The sequence below is a fragment of the Diadema antillarum genome, unplaced genomic scaffold (assembly GCF_040938485.1).
Source record: "Diadema antillarum isolate AM-2024a unplaced genomic scaffold, OU_Dant_1.0 seq00001844_RagTag, whole genome shotgun sequence".
NCBI lineage: Eukaryota > Metazoa > Echinodermata > Echinoidea > Diadematoida > Diadematidae > Diadema > Diadema antillarum.
The window spans coordinates 172,062-193,767 of record NW_027272516.1 but is presented as its reverse complement, the minus strand read 5'-3'; the positions used below and the strand labels follow the sequence as shown (position 1 = coordinate 193,767).

The 21,706-nt window shown below is 38.7% G+C and overlaps 1 protein-coding gene across 1 annotated transcript; it reads right to left on the bottom strand.

Moving 5' to 3' along the window:
- Positions 1-2,028: 2,028 nt before the first annotated feature.
- Positions 2,029-20,818, bottom strand: LOC139712704 (uncharacterized; the record flags this gene model as incomplete). The annotated part of the gene is made up of 8 exons (XM_071624507.1): positions 20,455-20,818; positions 13,197-13,308; positions 12,159-12,320; positions 7,710-7,889; positions 6,886-6,959; positions 4,681-4,878; positions 3,855-4,082; positions 2,029-2,172 (listed from the first exon to the last, which is right to left on the bottom strand). Coding segments are annotated over exons 1-8 (1,335 nt in total), but the record flags the coding sequence as incomplete, so codon positions are not given.
- Between the last annotated feature and the right edge of the window lie 888 nt (positions 20,819-21,706).

The following is a 21,706-nucleotide window of genomic DNA, read 5'->3' as shown; positions in this document are numbered from 1 at the left end:
CCCAAATTGACAAAGTTAGCGAAAAAAATCAATTTTGGCACAAAAATCTCACGGGATTACATAGTAGCCTCTACTAAGTAAAGAAATTGCATGGTGAGTTTGTCGCTACATTCATGCGTGGCATGATACAGCGTACGCAGCCTACCATGATACCCTGATCCAAATTCATTGCAAGAACAAGTATTCTAACAAGGTGATTTGGATGAAAAAATGATATTTCAAATTTGTTCAGATATCAAATTTTGACATCTTTATACTGCCCCCTGGTACAACTCTCCACGTCAAGAATCTTAAGAAATTAAAAAAAACAAAAACAATGCAGATTTTATGATATACATGTATGCCTCTGAGGTGTTTAGAAAACTGATCTACTGTCTTTGCATAATATATAATTAGATGCATGTAAATTCCACAGATATTTTCCAAGAACAGTTTTTATGTGGTGGCCCATCATCTTCCTGTTTACAAGGTTAACTGAAACAAATACAAATGAAAACCAAAAATCACTGAAAACCTTCAAAACAGAGAAATTTCAATTCTGCTAAACCCAAGGAAAGATGTGGAAGTGGATTCGTTCAAGTTCACACACTGTAGATTCATGTAGTTTCAGCTACAATAACACTACTGCATACCCCGAGAGGGGGTGGATAGAGTCGATAAAATCTTACAATCTTACTGGTGACAATGCTGACTAGACGTAAACTTCATAACCAAGAAAATGTACCAAATGGCCATATTACATGTATGTCACATCTACTCTCTAAAAAGCTTTCAATTTGTCAACATGTTTCCCTTTTAATTTTTTTTTTAATGATATGATACACACGCCCAGAATGACCCTGTTACACAGTCAGACCACAACTTACAGACACAATTCTTTAGGTAAAGTCTTTATGTGCCACATTCGCACATCCTGCTCAGTCGACGGCGTGCCAACTTTGCATATTCTGCTCAACAAACAAAGCCGCCAAAACCGATTGATAAATTGCTAATCACTGCTAATCCAGCCGCACAATGAAAGCGTTTTTTGTGCTTTTGTTCCTCTCATATACGGCTTGCATTCTATGTGGTGATTGACTATTAAGCGGTGTTCCCTACTAGATTTGCTCGTACATTCTAAGTTTCTGTCACGGTTTTATGAGCAAAAGTCATGCCTTTACAGTAATGTAGCAACTGGTCATTCGAAAGAGAAATTGGAAATAGATTTGTCATAAAGTTTATACCGAAACAAAGTTTGGCATTCCTCTTTAACTTTGCCTACTATTATGCCCATCTTACTAGAAATTTGTACAGGTTATACAAATTAGAAAAACGGAATTCTTTCTCAAAGTATGACTACCTTCGTGTCTCGGAATAACATGGCACACAGGGGGTTTTCACCATGGCACATAAAGAGTTACATGAATCAATATCAATACATCCCATTGTTTTCTATTGAAATGTATGCTTTTGCCACTGACCCTTTTTCTCCAGCGGGCAATTTCGGCTACCAAAATCTTTATAACTGACATTTTGGTCACCCCAAAATGAAGTGTATTGGCACAAATTACAAAGAAACATGTCAATCCTCTTTCAATCTCAGTTGCCCAATCAGGCCCCCCAAAGATCTAACCCTATCAGAAATTTGGTGGAACAACATTAATTTTTGAGTGCCCCTGGGCCATCAGGGGGGCTTTTCATGAGGCATTTTTTTTTTTTTGTCTCACAGCTTTGTCAAACAAATTTGCTCTCAGCCGATCAGATTCAAGGATTTCATTAGTTTTTAAAAGTTTGCCAGATGAAATATCTGACAAAATGCTTCACGAAATGCCTCCCAGGGGGATGTTTCATAAAGCTGTTCTTAAAGTTATGAACGACTTACGAACGACAGGTGATCAGTTCTTGTGCTGAATTATTGAAATTCTGATAAGTATAGCACATCGGAACTGATCACCAGTCGTTCTTAAGTCGTTCATAACTTTAAGAACAGCTTTAAGAAACACCCCCCTGGTTGTCACTAACGATTAGCCCTACTCTCTGTTCTCCTACCTCCTTGTCATTCTTGCCAAAGTCCTCTCTGTACCACTTGAAGATCCGGCTGAAGCGGAGCTCCCTCTTCTTGACGTCTACTTGGCAGCCGTCGGAGCTCTCAAGGAAGGCCTCTCCTGCCAGTGTCAGCTGCTTATCAATGTCCTGCAGTCAAAAGTGTGGGTAAATTGGCAAAAATAAAGCAAGCTTAACCCATTGAGGACGGACTGATTTTGCTACAACACGTATTTCCCATAGGCACTTGCCCAAGTATACTCAGGACTCATCCTCAACGGGTTTAAAGACCTGGTAGTGTTGGAAAAGAATAGTGGCCTGATTGATTCCATCATCATTTGCTGCCTGCAGCTGTGTATCTTCGCCTGAGAACCAGAACAGTGTAACCATTACTTTGGGGGGGGGGGGGGGGGGGGTATTGAGTTATTGGTATCACAAAGCATGATCTCTTCTGTATTACAGTGTTAATTTTGAATTTGTTTCTTTTTACATTTTCTGTAAAATGTTACAAATCAAAACGATAGTGGCACTATCTTACCTAATATTTGGAACAGTGCTTGTAAATCTACCCACTTTTGATTAAGTAATCTGTTTATTTCATGAAAATTGATTGTTTCATTTTTATTAACGCTCAAATCTTAGAATTTGATTGTGCCCTTCTGGTTCCCAGCTGACAACATGCTAAAAGTTCAAAAAGCACAAGCCTACCAAAACAGAATTGCCCGTCAGCAAATCTGTGCATCAAAGTGTATACTCCTCGGTTACAGTCTTATTTTTTTTTTCAGTATATGTATAAACAAAATTTGAAAGTTTTTGGAGGAGAATAATGTGTGTATATTTGATATATTTTAGTCTATAATTTTGTGTATTGAAATATGATGGTGACATGAAGATTATGTTAAATTTTTCTCACAGCTTTTTAATATGCGCGTACAAGTGTATTTGATTAATTTTGATGTTTTGGTCATCAGGTGTTTATATATATATATAATTGTGTAGTTTTATATTTTGATCGAAGAATGATTGTATGACTATGTATGTTATTATAAAATGAAATGATATTGTACAAAATTCTGCAATTCAGCCATCTCCATGGCTGCAAATGAATTTTTAAATAAACCATTACCATTACTATTACTATATTACATTCAACTCCAGTTGCAAGATTCCTTTCACTGTGTGTGTAATACACAGATATTTGTTTGGGGTGTTCCAGATATACATGTATCCGTATCAGGCAAGCCTTCCCACCACATGGTATCCACACACTATCTGGTCTTTAGAAGCAACCCTTTAGGCAAAGCTCATGGAAAGGTTACCTCATGCCAAAGTACTAGAGGAAAAGCTGTCTGAAATGTAAGTGATTTTTATTGAATTGATGGTAAAATTATTGTGGTCTAAAGCATGTGGAGCAGCATGAGTATAGCTAAACTCAAGAAATCTAGCCTAAGGCTGTGTACGCTTGAAAGATTATAGCATGAGAAAAGACAAATTAATCACATATTATTAAGCTTTTAACAGTTTGTTTACCCTCTGGAATGCACTGATGAAGAAATATGTGAAAGCAGTATGAAAATGTAAATCTTTACATCTCTTTTGACACTGGAATGAAGTCACCTGCACATGAATCAACAACAGTTATAACTTGGCTTATGATTCTAGCATCATTGAGAACAAAAAATCATATTAAAAAAAACAACAATAATTTTTTCGGCAAACAAATGTTCCAGATTTATTACCCCAAAGAACACAAAATTATCGCCTGACACAACTGAACATCGTATAAACCCAAATACTTTTCCTGGGGAGAAAATTGTGTGGCATTGACATACCTTTGCAGAGTAAGTCTTGATGGGTGGGCAGCTTTTGGCCCCACAGACCAGGGCAAAGTGGATGAGGGGCTCGTGGAGGTGGAGGGCCACTTTCAGACGTGGGTCCCCCTTGGAGAAGGGCTTGGAGAGGGCCCCTATGGGCTTCCTGTTGGCTCGCAAGACCCCATTCTCAATATCGTTCAGGGAGTATAGGTGGCCACCGATGACGTAGCTAACATAATTGAAGAACTGGAGTACAAGAGCAGATAGGTTAGACATCTTAACAGAGCACTGTTTTTTTTTTCTCTCTCTCTTTCTTTTTGTTTGTTTGTTTGTTTGTTTGTTTGTTTTTTTGATGGGGGGATGCATAGTAGTCCCATCACTACATTTACAGTACCAGTACAATATTTAGCAACTTCACATCACCATGATTGAACATCACTTTTCGAAAACATGTTCATTGTCACACTCTTTGAGTCCTTTGGAGCAGGGAAAACAAAAACAGTCCTTTGCAGTTGATGAAAAGAGGAATTATCCTGAATACTATTCCAGCACACACAAATTGCTACCTGGGGAATGAGTAGAAAAGTAAGAAATACGACACTGTCTTTGTGATCTTTGTGACATACAGTGTATTTATAAAAGTAAAATGTGGCTTCACTGTGTAACCACGCTGATAATATAATTGTGACATTCACTTTGTGCAGGGTAACTATTTATAAGTAAAGACTACAATTTACAAGAGATATTTGCGGACATGGTGGCTGTAAGAGAGTTTTCTCTGTTAGTCTGTCTGTCTCTCTCTCTCTCTCTCTTTTTTTCTTCCTTTATCATTTTTCTTTCTCACCTTGTACCTCTGCCACATATTGGTGGGTGGACCAACCTCCACGTATGCATGGATGACCAGTGCATTGTAGATGTTGATGAAGAAGGCCAGCTTCTCTTCCCGCGATGCGGTCTCCACGGCAACACGTGTCAGCTCACCAGTGAGCCGCTTGTAGGTTGCAAACTTTGGACTCTGGGATATACCCTTGTAGTTTACACCCTGGTACATGTGTATCAAACAAAGGGGACAAAAGATAACCGTGAGTAGCCATTAAATTATAAATTATACCGGTATACCAAAAGCACTTGATTTCTGCAGCCAAAGAAGCTTATCATATTCAAGTTACAATGTAGGTCCTTGCAGCTCACATCATAACATCACTTTCAGCTACTGAGAGCATGACCACTGGCTACTCATACATTGGTGACAATTCTAATGTAATTCATTTGTATACAATTTAATGACTTTCTCTGCAACATGATGAAAGAGGTAGAGTAGATATTTGGAGATAAATTTGTTATAGAAATAGGAAAATAAGTATGGCTAGAATGGGAGAGGCAAAATGTAGTCATTTGCTGTTGGTGAATGTAATAGTCTATGTTGACAACTGAAAAACGGAAGAGAGAGCGAAACATTGGGAGGGGAAAGAAAAGACAAAATCAAAATTAAGAAAATAGACAATATGTGACCCTGCACCTCAAAACAAACAAAAAGTCGCCAGACATGAATTTTTAGTTAAGACCATATTCTAAAAGAGCAGACGCTAAGCTTTAAAATGATGTATAACTCAAATCATATGGACTCTCCTAACCTATCTAAATATTGGAAAGAAAGCACAAACTCAGAAAATGTGTGAACTGAGAAAAGAGGCTCTGAAGTACAGTGTCTATTCAAGCGCTTAATCTTTACCAAACCGTGCTGGCTGTGCGATGAATGAGACAAAAAACAGGAAGTAAACCACCAGAGTAACAACAATGAAGGGATTATCAAATTTGACTGAAATTAAGAATGCCTCATTAACAAATTCTGTCCATAATTAACGCCAACTTTCGAAGCAGTAGCACTATTCTTTCAAAAGTTATTAGAGTTGAAAGTGAAGAGTGTTGACAAGGTTTTTCAGAAATGGAAAAAGGATTCTAAAGACACACCTAATCACACTATTATACCAAAAATGTTTGAGATAATCTGCTAAAAAAACACACTTTCCTGCCCGTTGTATGATACCAAATTTTAGCATAATGTAAAAGAAGACCCGCTCTTTCAGAAAATATGAAAAAGTCAAGTTCGGCTAGGTTGACCCATTTCACTTATTTTCAGTCCTCGAGCAAAATCAGTGTGTGCGACTTTATGTTCGTTTTGAGGTGCACGGTCACATATGGACTATTACAGAATCAAGATGGTAAGGCGAAAATGGGAAAAAATTAGATGGTGGGCAAAAAGACAAACAAACAAACAAAAAACACACACCCAAGATCTGGAATAATCGAATTATAAAGAGAAGCAAATAAAAACAAAACAAAACAAAAACAAACAAACAAACAAACATACAGGCAACATTCAAAGGATCGTTAGAAGCTAACAGCTGCACCTTAGACTGTCTGTTCCATCATGTTTGATCACTCTTTTGGGGACACATTTCCAGCCAATGAATAGGGCATTATCACGACCATATCTGTCAAACACTACTGCTTGACCTTTGAAGCTACTTTAAATACACATGTCATGGATCTAATCAAGTAGTATTGAACTGTTTCAGTTTATCACATTTTTAAAGTTAACGTTATCATACTACTGATTGATCTATACAATCAAACGTTACAGGCACTATGTAACAAACAATCTAGTCCTAGATACTGTACATTGTGTTTTGACTTTGACCTTCTGGTATTAAACACTGTAAACACATTACATTGATCTTTTTTCTGATTACATTGACTCCCAGGGCCCCAAGTGGGGCATCGTGCCCCCATTTGATGGAATTGAGATTCTATCCCCCTAGGGATGCTACCTCCCAAGTTTGGTGAAAATTTGTGATAGGTTTTTCAAGAAAAAGATGAAAACTTACGATGTTGGTCCAAATTTAGGCCCCCTGGGGCCCCCCCAGTTCGGGCATGGTGCCCATTTGATGGGAATGAGATTCTTTCCCCCTAGGAATGCTACCTGCCAACATTGGTGAAAATTCATAAAAGCAATTTCAAGAAAAAAATGAAAATGTACAATTTTTACCTTCCCATCCTCAGAGAGGAACTCATTGTAGAGGGCCAGAATGAGTTTGCGAAGATCTTCGCCAAGCTCAGAGGCTGAAAACAAAAAGTTGAAAAACAAGAGTGAGAAGACAGAGAGAAATAACTCAAAACAGGGTAGTCATAAAAAAAGGGAATAATTGATACCCACTAAGGAAAAGAATGACATATTCACTTATACTACATGTACTGTCAGCAGGTTTGGCATTTGATTCTAGTGCTTCTCTCTTCCATGCCCTAATTTCTCATGTTATTTCTCTATAAAAAACACCTACAGGCATAACAACAGGGATGAAAAGAAAAATCGACAAGCAAGGAAACCTTTGCCAATCCATTCAGATTATAGATAATCAAACATTTTTAACAAAAATTTTCTTCAATATTGAAAGTTTATCAGAGAGTCACTTGATTGTGAATCTAAACAAGTCTCAGCTTTATACACTATATCTATCTCTTTTTCTTTTTACAAATTTAATATCTTCTTATTAGTTCTTGTTATAATAACTATAATAATACTGATATAATAATAACAGTAATTACAATAATAATAACAACAACAATATCAATAATAATAATAATAATAATAAAAATAATGTCAATAATAAAAGTAATAGTAATGAAATAATAATGATAATAATAATAATAATAATAATAAAAATAATAATAATAGCACACATAAACATCTAAAATATCATACTGATATAAATTTGAGGATAGTAAAAGCACATATCTAAGAAGATATCGTTAAAAGGAGAGCATTATAAAGATGACAGGTGAGAGGGGGTTAAAAATGTTTTTCTTGCCTACCAGGTCTTGGTTCACACTCACTGGACACGCCAGAGTTCAGGGCCGAGCTCTCCTCATGTTCCAGGAGTTTGTAGAGGTGCTTGTCATCATCAACGAAGACACCATCCTCCCTCCCTTTGATCTGGCTGCCAAACCCTCTGTCCAGGATCTCCTGTCCCCTCATCACTGCCTGGGACCTCTCTACAATGTAGGATGAGTGACACACAGAATGAGAGAAAGATATTACATTTTGAAACAAAAATTGCCTAGGGGACAATGGAACATGAATCATGACAAAGGGATCTATTAACTCTTTTTGTGTGCCATGGTGGAAACCCCCCATGTGCCACATTATTCTGAGACACCAATGTAGTCATACGTTGAGAAAATAATATATTTTTCAAATCAATATAACATTTATAAATTTCTGTTAAATTGTAGACGAAGTTAGCAAAGTTGTAGAGAAAATGCCAAGCTTTGCATTGTTGTAAATCTTATGACAAATCTGTAATTGGGCAATTCCATGAGAAATGTTCACTTTGGTGAAAAAATGAAGTTTTGAGTTTCACTTAAGTTCTCAAATATTCTGAGAAAGTAACATATATATTTTCATTTTTCACTAGTCGCATCTTTGTCATTACAAAATTTTGTATTTTTCTCAGTCAATGAAAATACTGTTTGATGTGTTGCAATGACGCAAAAATTTGGCTATTTTTAAAGAGTTTAGTGTTCCTGTCTCTAAAGAAGGCCAGATATGTCCTAGAGGCCTTGTTCAGCTTTTAAATTGTAGTCCAGTGTATATATCAACGGAAAATCACAACCAACTTCCTTAGCATTCATCAGTTTTTGACCCATTGATCCTCAAAGTTGTGTGATTTCTATAACATTTGAAGCGTCATGTCCGTTACGTTTTTTACTACAAGTTTTCATAGCCAAGAGGAAATTAGTGTAAAGTTGCTGCAAATTCATTTTCTATGTTAGGATTGAATCCCCTTGCATGTGTGAAAACCACTGTTCTATGCCACTTCTAGTTTTCCTGTAAATGGCGTAACGGACATGACACTTTGCGTAACGGACATGACACCTCATATTAGACAAGTGGCAGAAATAACACTGTGGCCCAGTGAAACAGGGTGGTGATTAGTTTTAATTGCTTGAGCATAGTAGGACATTTCTATACTTGAGTAAATAATTAAGTCTGCACATCACTCAATAAAACAAAAACAAGCAGACTTTGCTTTCTGCCACAGGAAGACTGTTGATTTCAGATGATCTTGCTACCCTGTTACACTGGTTTGATCCATTCCCACCTCTTGTAATCCTGACTGATAAACAGCAGCTGTCATTCCAAGGAGTATTTAGACAATGGAGTTTTCACTGCTGGCCTTCCCTTCAATACTTAAAATGAGCACTTTCTACATATAAGTACATTGTAGACCACATTTAACACATATCCGCCATGGAGTCAACACAACAGCCAGGAACTCCTGCACAAATGGATCCTCGTGCATCCAATGAACATGATCACTGATGATACAACAACAAAGAATCCAGCATCAATGTCTTCAATGATGGTGTTGCCTCATAATTTTAAAAAAAAAAAAAAGTTTGTGCTGCATCCATACATACAGCTGTACCTCTCTCATCTCTATGACTCTATAAATCCACACCTTTAGTGGCACGTTAATGAGATATCACTTGCCAAGAGGGCTGAGAATGGAATTGTTTGCTTTGTTGTTGACAGTACATGTAGCTCTATTGTCAGAGAAAGTCGGTCTGAATGCTGCCTATCCATTTCATCAATACAACTAAACTAGATGTACCTCTATGCCAAGGGATATACCGGTATATATGACAGTGCACAGAATCGTACAAAAAGCACAATTTTGAGATGCTATGAGAAGATGTTTATCCACTGAAAGATACACTGTATAATCATAATTCATATACAACCAGTTGGTACGGAAAGCATCCAGTATTTCAAAAAGTCCTACTCACAAGCTGGTGAGAATAATGTAACCAGTACACCACTCTTGCAAGCCTTCAGAAGTGCCTAGGCAAGCAATAAGTTGATTATACAATTTGTACGAGCTGAATTTGCCGTGAAGAAAACAAGAAATACTTTGTTGCCCAAGTGACCACTCTACATGGAAATGGATTATACATGTATGTATGTATGTATGTATGTCGTGAAAATTCTCAGAAAAAAAAGGGGGCTTGATCATTCACTTCCAGCCAAGAAAAGAAAGCATTTGTTGACAATAATAAAGTACTGGTACTACCAGTGGAAGTTTTTACAATAGTCTATCCAAGATTGGATAACAGAGGATGATTCTACTCCAAGGATGACATTAATGCCAAATGAAAGAACTTTGCAGAAATGAAATTTACATACCTTATTTCTTTCAGATGATAACACTATTTTGATAATGGTACCAAACAGTTTTGTGGTCCTGTTTCATTGCATAAAAGTTGATGCAATCCTGAGTGCATTTTAATGATATTGTATTCAAACTTTTTATTTCACAGATCTGGTTCGTTCTGTTTTCTTTGCCTATCCGCAGATATGGAGACATGGTCTTCTGTGTTGTACATGTATGCCATTGTGGTACTCTGGGCATTGTACTCCATGTGCTTTAGAGTAGCTGTTAGATCACTGAAACCTGCAATAAAAGGACTTTTTGATGTTTTGTTCAAGAACATAATGTAGTTTATAGTGTGCATTTATTTTAATCTTTTTATTTTGAAACAAAGAAGTGAAAATATGGTTCACCTTACAAGGGTGTCATGTCCGTTACGCTAGTGTATAATACTAAGTATCAAATATCAGGCCACTACGAAAAAAATAACCATAGTATAAGATAGTAATATGTCCTATTTTGCTATGGTGGGTGGTAGTAACTGGAAATTTGTCACTAATTGTAGCTAGCTGGTGCAGAAGCGAATTTGTTTTATATTTCTTTGTTTTGTAAATATATACAAAGACTAACCCCCCTAAAATGATATAAATATAAGAAATATTACATGATTGCAGTTATGATGTGTGTCCCTATGTTCTAACCTTACTATGCCAACAATTGAATATCTGCTATACCTTGTAATAACAAAATTATCTTAGCTTACAAAAAGTGGACAAAACTGTCATGTCCGTTACACTCGAAGTGTCATGTCCGTTACGCAATATTTTAAACTATTAAAAAAGAATGAACAGTAAAACTACTCTAAATTAGGACTTTATGAGTAAAGCATGACCTAAAGGTTTAATCAAGACCAAAACCAGCTGCATCTTATCCAAAAATTCACAGGAATTTTCATAATGGTAAGTAGATCAAAATGCCTTGTCCATTTAGTGTCATGTCCGTTACGCTCGCTAAAAATGCAATTTCTCAACAACCACTTGTTAAATTTCCATGAAATTTTCTGTGTACATTACATATACTTAAATGTGTCTGATAAACTCAATTAGAATCTTTTGGAGACTCCCAATTTTACTGTGTGATGGTTTGAATCACAAAAAAGTGGTCTGAATGTCATGTCCGTTACGCTGGAATTGACCAATTGCTTTTCTTTCAAATGCCCATCACTGTAAATGTATGACTTTTTCACACAAAGCAGTGACAGAAACTTAGAATTTTCACGCAAATCCAGTATGGAACATGGCTTGTTAGTCATTCACCACATAAATTGCAAGCTATTGACAAGAGGAACGGAATCGCGTGAAATGCTTTCATTGTACTGTGGCATTTGGCGATTCATCGATCGGTTTGGGCGGGTTTGTGCATTTGAGTGAAATATGCGAAGTTGACATGCCGTCGACTGAGTCGGACGTGCGAACGTGGCACATAAAGAGTTAATAATGATGTCACCCATGAACAAATATCTACTACTGTATACAGTAGCCCAAGAGCAAGCTCAGTAAATTCAGTATACAGCAGAATTTGTATGATATAGAGTTATTGCATAACAAGATCTATTAAGACATGCACATCATTACACACGTGTACATATTTTGCATTGACAAATTCTTAACATGGGATGTACAGTTATGTGTAGTATGAGTTGTTTACTGTTTGAGACACAAAGCTTACCTGGCACATTGTACCTAATAATAAAGTTGAGAGTAATTAATTTAATTCTGAACAGGTAAATACATGTAGAAAGGGAATTTCAAAATGCCACTAAACACCCAATGGCCTGAAGTCACAAAGGTGGTTTAAATTTAGACCATAATTTACACATTTTTTTTTTCTGTGTAAATATGACTGACAGATTGTGTACGCCAACAGACATCCAGTTACAAATGCATGTTGATTCGTGCATGTCAAAGCTACGAGTCTAATTCGCGCTTACATTGTACCTATGTATTTCAGACCATGGTACAAGTTTAAACCATGGTCCCAATCTAAACCATCTTCATGAATTCAGGCCATTGAGTTAAAAAAAGAAGAAGAAAAGTTACTGAATCCCTACCCATGGTCTGTGTTCTGACAAGCCAGTCCACAAACTGGTTTCCTTGGAAACTGTTCCTGTACGTAGTTAGCCCCTTCCTGTGGTCCCTGATGAGGTCAGTCATCTTCAGGTCACGGATCAGCTGGGCACATTTGTCCAGCTCACAGGTAAAGTCCATCTCACCTGGCAACACATTGGTCATAATATGTAGAGATTTGTCTTAAACATATCAACTATCAACAGGGCTAATGTGACAAGGATTATGTTATTGCCTTTGTATGTTAATCCCTATCAATGAGCAATGGTCTGTGTGAGGGAATAACAAATCAATAACTGTATACACCATACAGACAGTCTAATTTTGTAAATCCGGACTTTCAACAATCTTGCAAGTAGTATGAATTTGCATTCGTGGCATACAGCATACAACTGAACGGAGAAATGTATGCTTCACATCACATTCATATCGGAATCAGAGTTTCTGTTTTACTTGGTTTTTGAATTTGCAAATATCACCCGATTCGCAAAATTCAGAGAATGCAAAGCTCTGTACATTGCATAAACAGTTTACAAATACAATGCATCTTAATGGGGTTTGTTCATGTTTTGGAGAGATATCAACAGGGGAGAGTATGAGCAGGTAAAATGTTATGAGGATGATTCAATCTAAATTTTCACTTATTTGGGTAGTACATTGTACATTGTCCATACTAATGTACAGGGGAGGTGACAGTGAGTCTGCATTTTGTGTACATGTATGCATAAACACTTTCAGATTCAGTCTCACATTACCACACTATAAGAAGTCTTCAGGAGCGGCAGTTTTCTTTCGTTATAATACTGAAATTTTGTCATAAACCAAACAAAAAATCATAGTTCTACTGAGCAGATAACATTGCAACATGAATTTTTACTTTGTTGTAACAGGAATTTTGTTATAATCGTGTTTGCTATACAGCAGTGCACGGTAGTAATCACTTAATTGTTAATTCCTGTACAGCTACATGTACATGTTATATTCCATCCTACGATTGGTTTGAAAGACTGAGTGACTGATACCCTCGGGGTCCTGTGTCTTGAGGCTGGGGTCAGGGACCTTGGGTGCATCCACAGGAGGCTCATTGTTCTTGACATCGTCGATGAGGGATTGCAGCTTTTCTTTGTTCTCAATCTGTAGAAGGCAATGTGGCATTAAAAAAACACATCAGAAGATGACGACAGTCAACACCTAGTGCCATGATAATCAACCATTGATTGTGGGCATCTTCGGCAAGACATGATAATGAATGAAACTTATGACGAATATCTTATCAATCTTGAACAATATACATGTAGTCTAAGAGATTTTTTTTAAGAGGACCCTGACCCTGACAACTCACTTGAATACAGTGTAGTACACAGGAAAAAGTGACAACTTTTGTCTGAATTTAACATCACTAACTAGAACATCATGTTCTGTACAGTGTCCCACTCAATGTCTCCATTTTTTCTCAGTTCTCATCTTTTAAAAAAGAAGTGACACCATCATTCAATGCCTTCATAACATGTACATGAAAATGTACAAAAGAATGGGTTTCTCATACACTGTAGCAGTCTTTGTGTTTACATCAAGTCAACATGTTATGTGGATTTCTCTTCACTTTTTTCCCTTTTAAACATACAATGTAGCTTGTTTTATTTTTTTGCAAAACACTCAATAGACACTGTAAGCTGAAGCAAAGAGCATACACTCGTAGAACATTTTAGAACTGTCTGCATTTCAGTCAACTACTAAACTGACAAAAAAAAATACTATGAAAAAAAAAACCATGACAACACCATACTCCACATTGAGACCAACAGTTGCAGGGCCTCTCGATCTGAGTGCAATTTTACTTATTGACTTGAGTTGATACATACCCTACTAATCGCTTTTATGTTGCAAATGAACATAGATGCTACATGTGTCATCATTTCCACTATTTTTCTTCAGATTAATAGCTTCAATATATTGAAGAGTACAATGTAAATATACCCACGTTAAAAAAAAAAAAAAACCTTCAAAACTGTGAATCTGTCTAATAAGTACAAACTGTAATATGATCTGTCAATCACAGGATGCATAGCCTTAGTTACTACACAAGTTTGTACATGAGTATATAGCGCTTTAATACAGCGTAGGTCCTTTGAAGTAGGTGTTGCCGAAATTTAGTATATTTCCCCACTCTCACAGAAACATCAGGTTATAAGGCAGTCACTATCTATTTATCCTACAGGAGAAAACCCCAAACACATTAATCAACGATAGATTTATTTATTGGGATGGCTTACTTCGTTCCTTCGGGTGTTCGCGTTCGCGTCGGGTGGTCACGTTACCCGACATTTCGTAGATTAGGTGCCCTAATCTACGAAGGGTCGGGTAAGGATGGGTAAAATAATCACAATTTAATACAGATAATCCTTGACATAAGGCTGATCGTTTAACGCGACGATACGTAAAAAAGTGTCATTCAAGTGACGAAGTATCGGGTGAATCAGGGACGGCGAAACCAGTGAATAAATCAAAGCAAAAGACATCAAACAGGCCACAAAATAGCACAAAAATGGCAATAACAAATAAAAGAGAATGAAATATCCTCAGAAACATAATTTTATGGCTAAATAAAAACAATAACATTACAGGATGGAGAATATGAATACATCCCTAACAAAAAAGTCCTGTGGTACTCCCTGTGGTACTTGTCGGTACCACACAATGTACCACACACTTGTAATGTTACCACAGGAACTGTGTGGTACTGTACCACAGGCTTGTAGGGTACTCCCTGTAGTACTAGTCAGTACCACACAATGTACCACATAAATGAATGTTACCACAGGAACTGTGTGGTACTGTTTTACAGGCTCATGTGGTACTCCCTGTGGTACTGGTTGGTACCACACAATGTACCACACAAATATATGTTAACACAGGAACTGTGTGGTACTGTGTCACAGGATCGTGTGGTACTCTGGGATGTACCACAGGGCAGTACCACAGGACATTACCACAGGAAAGTACCACAGGACATTACCACAAGACAGTATACACACAAATTGTCCTGTGGTATTTTGGGATATATACCACACAACGGTACCACAGGACAGTACCCCATGAATTGTCCTGTGGTATTTTGGGACGTACCACAAGAGAGTACAACAGGAAAGTACCACAGGATATAGTACCACAGGACAGTACCACACGACTTGTTCTGTGGTATTTTAGGACTTACCACAGGACAGTACCACAGGGCAGTTCCACAGGACAGTACCACAGGAAAGTACCACAGGATAGTACCACAGGACAGTACCACAGGAATTGTCCTGTGGTATTTTGGGACGTACCACAGGACAGTACCACAGGATAGTACCACAGGACAGTACCTCACGACTTGTCCTGTGGTATTTTGGGACGTACCACAGGACAGTACCACAGGGCAGTACCACAGGGCAGTACCACAGGACAGTACCACAGGAAAGTACCACAGGATAGTACCACAGGACAGTACCACACAACTTGTCCTGTGGTATTTTGGGACGTACCACAGGGCAGTACCACAGGAAAGTACCACAGGATAGTACCACAGGACAGTACCACACGACTCGTCCTGTGGTATTTTGGGACGTACCACAGGACAGTACCACAGGGCAGTACCACAGGAAAGTACCACAGGGCAGTACCACATGAAAGTACCACAGGACAGTACCACACGACTTGTCCTGTGGTATTTTGGGACATACCACAGGACAGTACCACAGGAATTGTCCTGTGGTATTTTGGGACATACCACAGGACAGTACCACAGGATATTACCACAGGACAGTACCTCACGACTTGTCCTGTGGTATTTTGGGACGTACCACAGGACAGTACCACAGGGCAGTACCACAGGATATTACCACAGGACAGTACCTCACGACTTGTCCTGTGGTATTTTGTAACGTACCACAGGACAGTACCACAGGGCAGTACCACAGGACAATACCACAGGGCAGTACCACAGGACAGTACCACAGGAAAGTACCACAGGATAGTACCACAGGACAGTACCACACGACTTGTCCTGTGGTATTTTGGGACGTACCACAGGGCAGTACCACAGGACAGTACCACAGGATAGTACCACAGTACAGTACCACACGACTTGTCCTGTGGTATTTTGGGACGTACCACAGGACAGTACCACAGGATAGTACCACTGGACACTACCACACGACTTGTCCTGTGGTATTTTGGGACGTACCACAGGACAGTACGACAGGAATTCCTGTGGTAATTTTCGATGTATCCAGGAGAGTACCACAGGAACTGTCCAAAATCCCACAAGAAAATCATAATATGGTGCTATTCCACACAGAAGTACAACACAGCAAATTAAATTTGTCAGTACCACAGAAAAATGCTACAGGATATTCTTTTTTTTTTCTTAACATTTTATACCAGAGGACTATCACATCAGGAGAATATCAAACAGCAGTACCACACAGGAGTACCACACAGGAAAATTGTAAGGCAGAATCAACTGAAATTTATAACAAAAATACAAACAAAAAAACACATATTAATATTCCTCAATTAATTGATAGATGAGTTATGCTGTGAATTATAACAATTGATTTGCCATTACTTATCCTGTCCTATACTCCTACAGTATTACCTATTTAGTGAAAGTGCTGATGTAAAGCATGAGAAATTTCATAAGGACTTCTGTGGTACTCCTGTGGTACTCCTGTGGTACTCCTGTGGTACAAATTTTTACATAGCTCATGAATATTCATAAAAAGCACTCTAGATTTTAGAAAATACATATATGACTTAAAAAGTCAAAGTATTAATGATGGAACTTACTTTGAACTTTATGAAAGATTGTCTAATTATGTTATGTTATTCCCAATATCATAGATATTGTTATGAAAGTGTAATTTCATATCTTGATAATAAAGTATAATCGAGTTAGTAACCATGCCTTAATGCTTTACGGATAGACGGCCATATATATATGTACTGAGAGGGTCGATGGCTACCTAGGAATAGAATATGACTATATAGATCTATTATAGGACTAGATTGGCACTTGGCCATTAGATTCTCGTTTGAGGTTATATGTTAGGAGTAGGACAGGTTATGAAGTTGGGCCATGTTTGTCCTAAAATCCATCACTCACCTATCAGAAACATTCCTTGATATGTGGCTAAAAGTCTCCCAGATTTTTTTTTTCGATCTATCCTGTGTGGTACTCTCCTGTGGTACCATGGAAATGCTGTGTGGTACTGCCCTGTGGTAATGCTGTGTGGTAATGATCGACCTGTGGTACTGTCCTGTGGTACTGTCCCAAAATACCACAGGACAGTTCCTGTGGTACTGTTCTGTGGTACTAGTCCTGTGGTACTGCCCTGTGGTACGTCCCAAAATACCACAGGAATTCCTGTGGTACTGCTCTGTGGTACGTCCCAAAATACCACAGGAATTCCTGTGGTACTGTCCTGTGGTACTGTTCTGTGGTACCGGTCCTGTGGTACTTTCCTGTGGTACTGCCCTGTGGTACGTCCCAAAATACCACAGGAATTCCTGTGGTAGTGTCCTGTGGTATGTTCCAAAATACCACAGGACAATTCCTGTGGTACTGTCCTGTGGTACTTTCCTGTGGTACTTTCCTGTGGTACTGTCCTGTGGTACCGTCCTGTGGTAATTACCACAGGAGTACCACAGGACTTTTTCGTAAGGGATTGTATTTAAACTTCCGAAAATATCCTCTATTAGGCCCGATGGAACAGTAAAACACGCAAAAAACCTACAGACATGGTTGTCAGTGTATACCCTCGCTATGGCAACCAGATCGTCATGTATAATATGGACATGGCTAAATTATGTTAAAATGTTTGCAACAAAATCACGACGGTACACTGAATCTATGCTCATTCAATCCCAAAGTTTGCATTTTGCACAGTCTTTAGGGTCGACAAAACATAGAATTGCATGGTAAAGCAGAGAACGTGAACTGAACCAATTAATCAGAGTTCTGTGTGAGTCTACTTTGACCAACCAAACTAACTGATCAGTTTTGAAAAATATTTCAGAAAGGGATTAAAAAGGTTTCACAATCTTATCAAATTTTGAAGGGATTAGGCCTATTTCATGCACCGGTAACCAGATTCTGATCATATCTGAAAAGAATTCCATCTTTTCAGTCAAAGAACTAAAGTTTTAATTCGCAGTGATGTAAAAGAATGTCTCCATATCGATACTATGTGGTTTTGTACAATAAAGGACATTTATCCTGAAATAGGTCCCCACTCCATTCACCGCCATTCAGTTACACGTACAAGTGTTCATAATTTGTATTTCGTCATAGTGCAGCCGGTGACTGCTGTCAACCTCCATAGACTTTGCACATGGTAAAGACACACGCACTTAGAGGGGACCGATATGACGACTCAGCCCAATAAAGTCCATGGAGGTGGTATGAGCTAGCTGTCACCAGCAGTGAAGAAATGAGTCAGTGTGGAGACAGAAACCACGATAATGCCGATAACAATGTTGCCAAGATGTTCAGATATAAAAGGAAGGACCAGATCGTTGTAATCCACGAGTCGAGACGACTAGAACTTTCGCCGCACATACTGTACAATATGAATGGTCGTCCATTGAAACCTGCATGATCACTTTATCGCACGCGAGCGTATCGCTTTGCCATAGTTATGCACGGCGAGCATTATGTGCTGCTAGCCTTGTATACAAACGCTTGTGATAATTTTTTCAGTGTAAAAACATAGGAATACAATCGCGTATTCGGAGATAAAACACGCGAACGTTCGTAAATTTGCACTGGCTTTTTCTCGAAAATTCGGGTAAGCTGTACCCGATACTTCGTAAAAAATAGGGGTCTAATTCTCAAATGCTCCACCCGACCTTTCGTATATCAGGGCATATAATCTACGAAAGGTCGTGTATCGCGACCACCCGACCCGAACGCGATCACCCGATGAAACGAAGTAAGCCTATTGGGATACAACTGAAGTGATCACTGTTTAAACATCAATCATGCAGGAGCGGATCCAGGAATTCCGTAAAGGGGAGGGGCCTTTGCCGCCCAAATTAAAAGGGGGTGCACATGCCCCCCTCCATTTTTTCCTCTTTACTTCATTTCTTTTATTTTAACAAAAAAAATAAAGAGGGGTGCCCGGTGCAGGCCCCTCAGTCCAGGATCCACTACTGATCATGGCGTTAAAAATGCCAATGGCAATACAACCCCTCTGACTGAGGCCATGAGGCTCTGTCACCTTACATCGTCTATGATCTCTAGCTGGAGAAGTGACAATAACCACGATACTATTATAGGCTACTAGACCTCTAGACTACACTAGTTATAAACTAGTTAGACAGAAAGATCCGTCTGTCCGGAGGACTCTTTTATATTTTGCCATTGACGCTGTCCTCCGTAGACAGACGGAAGCTTGCAGTACCCATTGCTGTGTGGATGTTCTTAACCACTGTCTCTATGGAAAATTGGGTGAGGTACCTCACCCTTCTCGATTGCGTCTAATTCACGGCCCTACGTCGGCAAATTTAAGCTTGTATTGTGAAATTAGTTTTTTAAGAATACATTACACTCACCAGATTAATGAATAATCCAATATTTTAGTAGAATTTTCAACGTAAAACACAGCCTGTCGCGTCGTCACGTTCGAACTGCAGAAACACACACTATGAATCTATTAGCCAATCACATGTGAGGTAGCTTCTACGTGTTTGTTTTACTAAAACACGTACCTCGCATGTGATTGGCTTTCAATGGCTTACAGATTCAAAATGGCGACGTACTGCTTGCGAACGGCGATGTTGCGATATCGATAAAATTTCTGCGTTATAACCGAGTTACTGTGAGTATTTCGATTGCACAATGTGAGAAATTAACCCCAAATATTGCAGCATAATGTGTCATGTCATGTCAAACTTGTTTGAATGTAAAATAGCTGCCTGAAATTTGGTTAATCGTAACGTTTGATCTGTGCGCTACTGCCACACAGGAGCTGGCATCATTGACTTCGGTCTGTATACGGAGGGGATCCGTGAAGCCAGACGTAGTCTCCGCGGAACATTCCCCGACGGACAGATACAGACCGATCTTTCGGTCAATAAACTAGTATGCTGGTCTGTGTGTCAAAGAAAAGTGACTATAAATCACTAATATTAGTAATAAAAGAGGACAGTTGTGAAAATGCATACAAAATAAACGTTTAGCCATGATTTTGTTGATTTCAAGATTTCCAGAGACAACGCCGGTGTTTTGATACTTACCAACGCCTGTAAATCGTCATTTCCACCAATGTGAGTGGCATTGAAGAAGACCTGCGGCACGGTTCGTTTCCCCGTTCTCTCCTTCAATTCTTGCCGGACACTTTCGGCGTAGGAATCCAGGCTTACATCGCTGAATGGCAAGCTCAGGCCGCGTAATGTTTGTTTGGCCCGCTTGCAATGCGGGCAGCCTACGATGGAATACACTAAAATTTGACCCTTAAACACGGAATCACTCATATTTCTTACAATAGGTGGACTTGTGTCATGAAAATTTGTAGCCAGATTAGGAGAACAAAATGTTTTTGATACGACCCTCCTACTACCACCACAGTTATTCCACCACAACGATATGATCACAGGACGGCACCTCCGCATGTCTCTTGACGCTGCGCTTTTCGCTCAGAGTAAAGTACGAGTGTAGAGTTGACCTGTCATTTAGTTATTCGCGACATTAAATTTTCGCGAATCGGATGGCGATGTTTTTTCGCGATATGAAACTTTCGCAAATTGTCTGTGGCATTTATGTAAACAAGAACTTTCATGCGTATTTTAATTTCGCGAATCTTGGCTTTCGTGAAATTTGCGAAATTAAAATGCACGCATTCCTCGTTCTAGTTCCATTTGCCTGCGGCGCCATCACCGCCGGTCTCCATACAAATGAATGAATGAATGAATGAATGAATGAATGAATGAATGAAATGAATGAATGAATAAATGAATGAATGAATGAATGAATGAATGAATGAATGAATGAACGAATGAACGAATGAACGAATGAACGAATGAACGAATGAACGAATGATCGAATGAACGAATGAACGAATGAACGAACAAACGAACGAACGATCGAACGAAAGAACAGCGAATGAACGAACAAATGAATTAATTAATGAATGAACAAATCCAATTCTGTATACTTCTTGCACGCTTACTCATGGGGGGCATGGAAGAAATTCTTAACATCAAAATCATAGGCCTATACTGTAGGCCTAAACATAAATGGCAAAAGTGAGCAAAACATGAGAATAATATAAAATCCCATCCCCAGGTAACATGCCCATATGGGACCCACATGGGCATACTCCGGGCCACGTGGGCCATCTGGGTTAGGGTGAATCCCATATGTATTTAGCATCAGACCCATATGGGATAACCCATATGGGTTTTTTAATGGGACTGCCCATGTGGGTATCATAATGGAAATGAACTGCGCAAACCCATCTGGGCAAGATTGTTAAATGCCCATATGGGT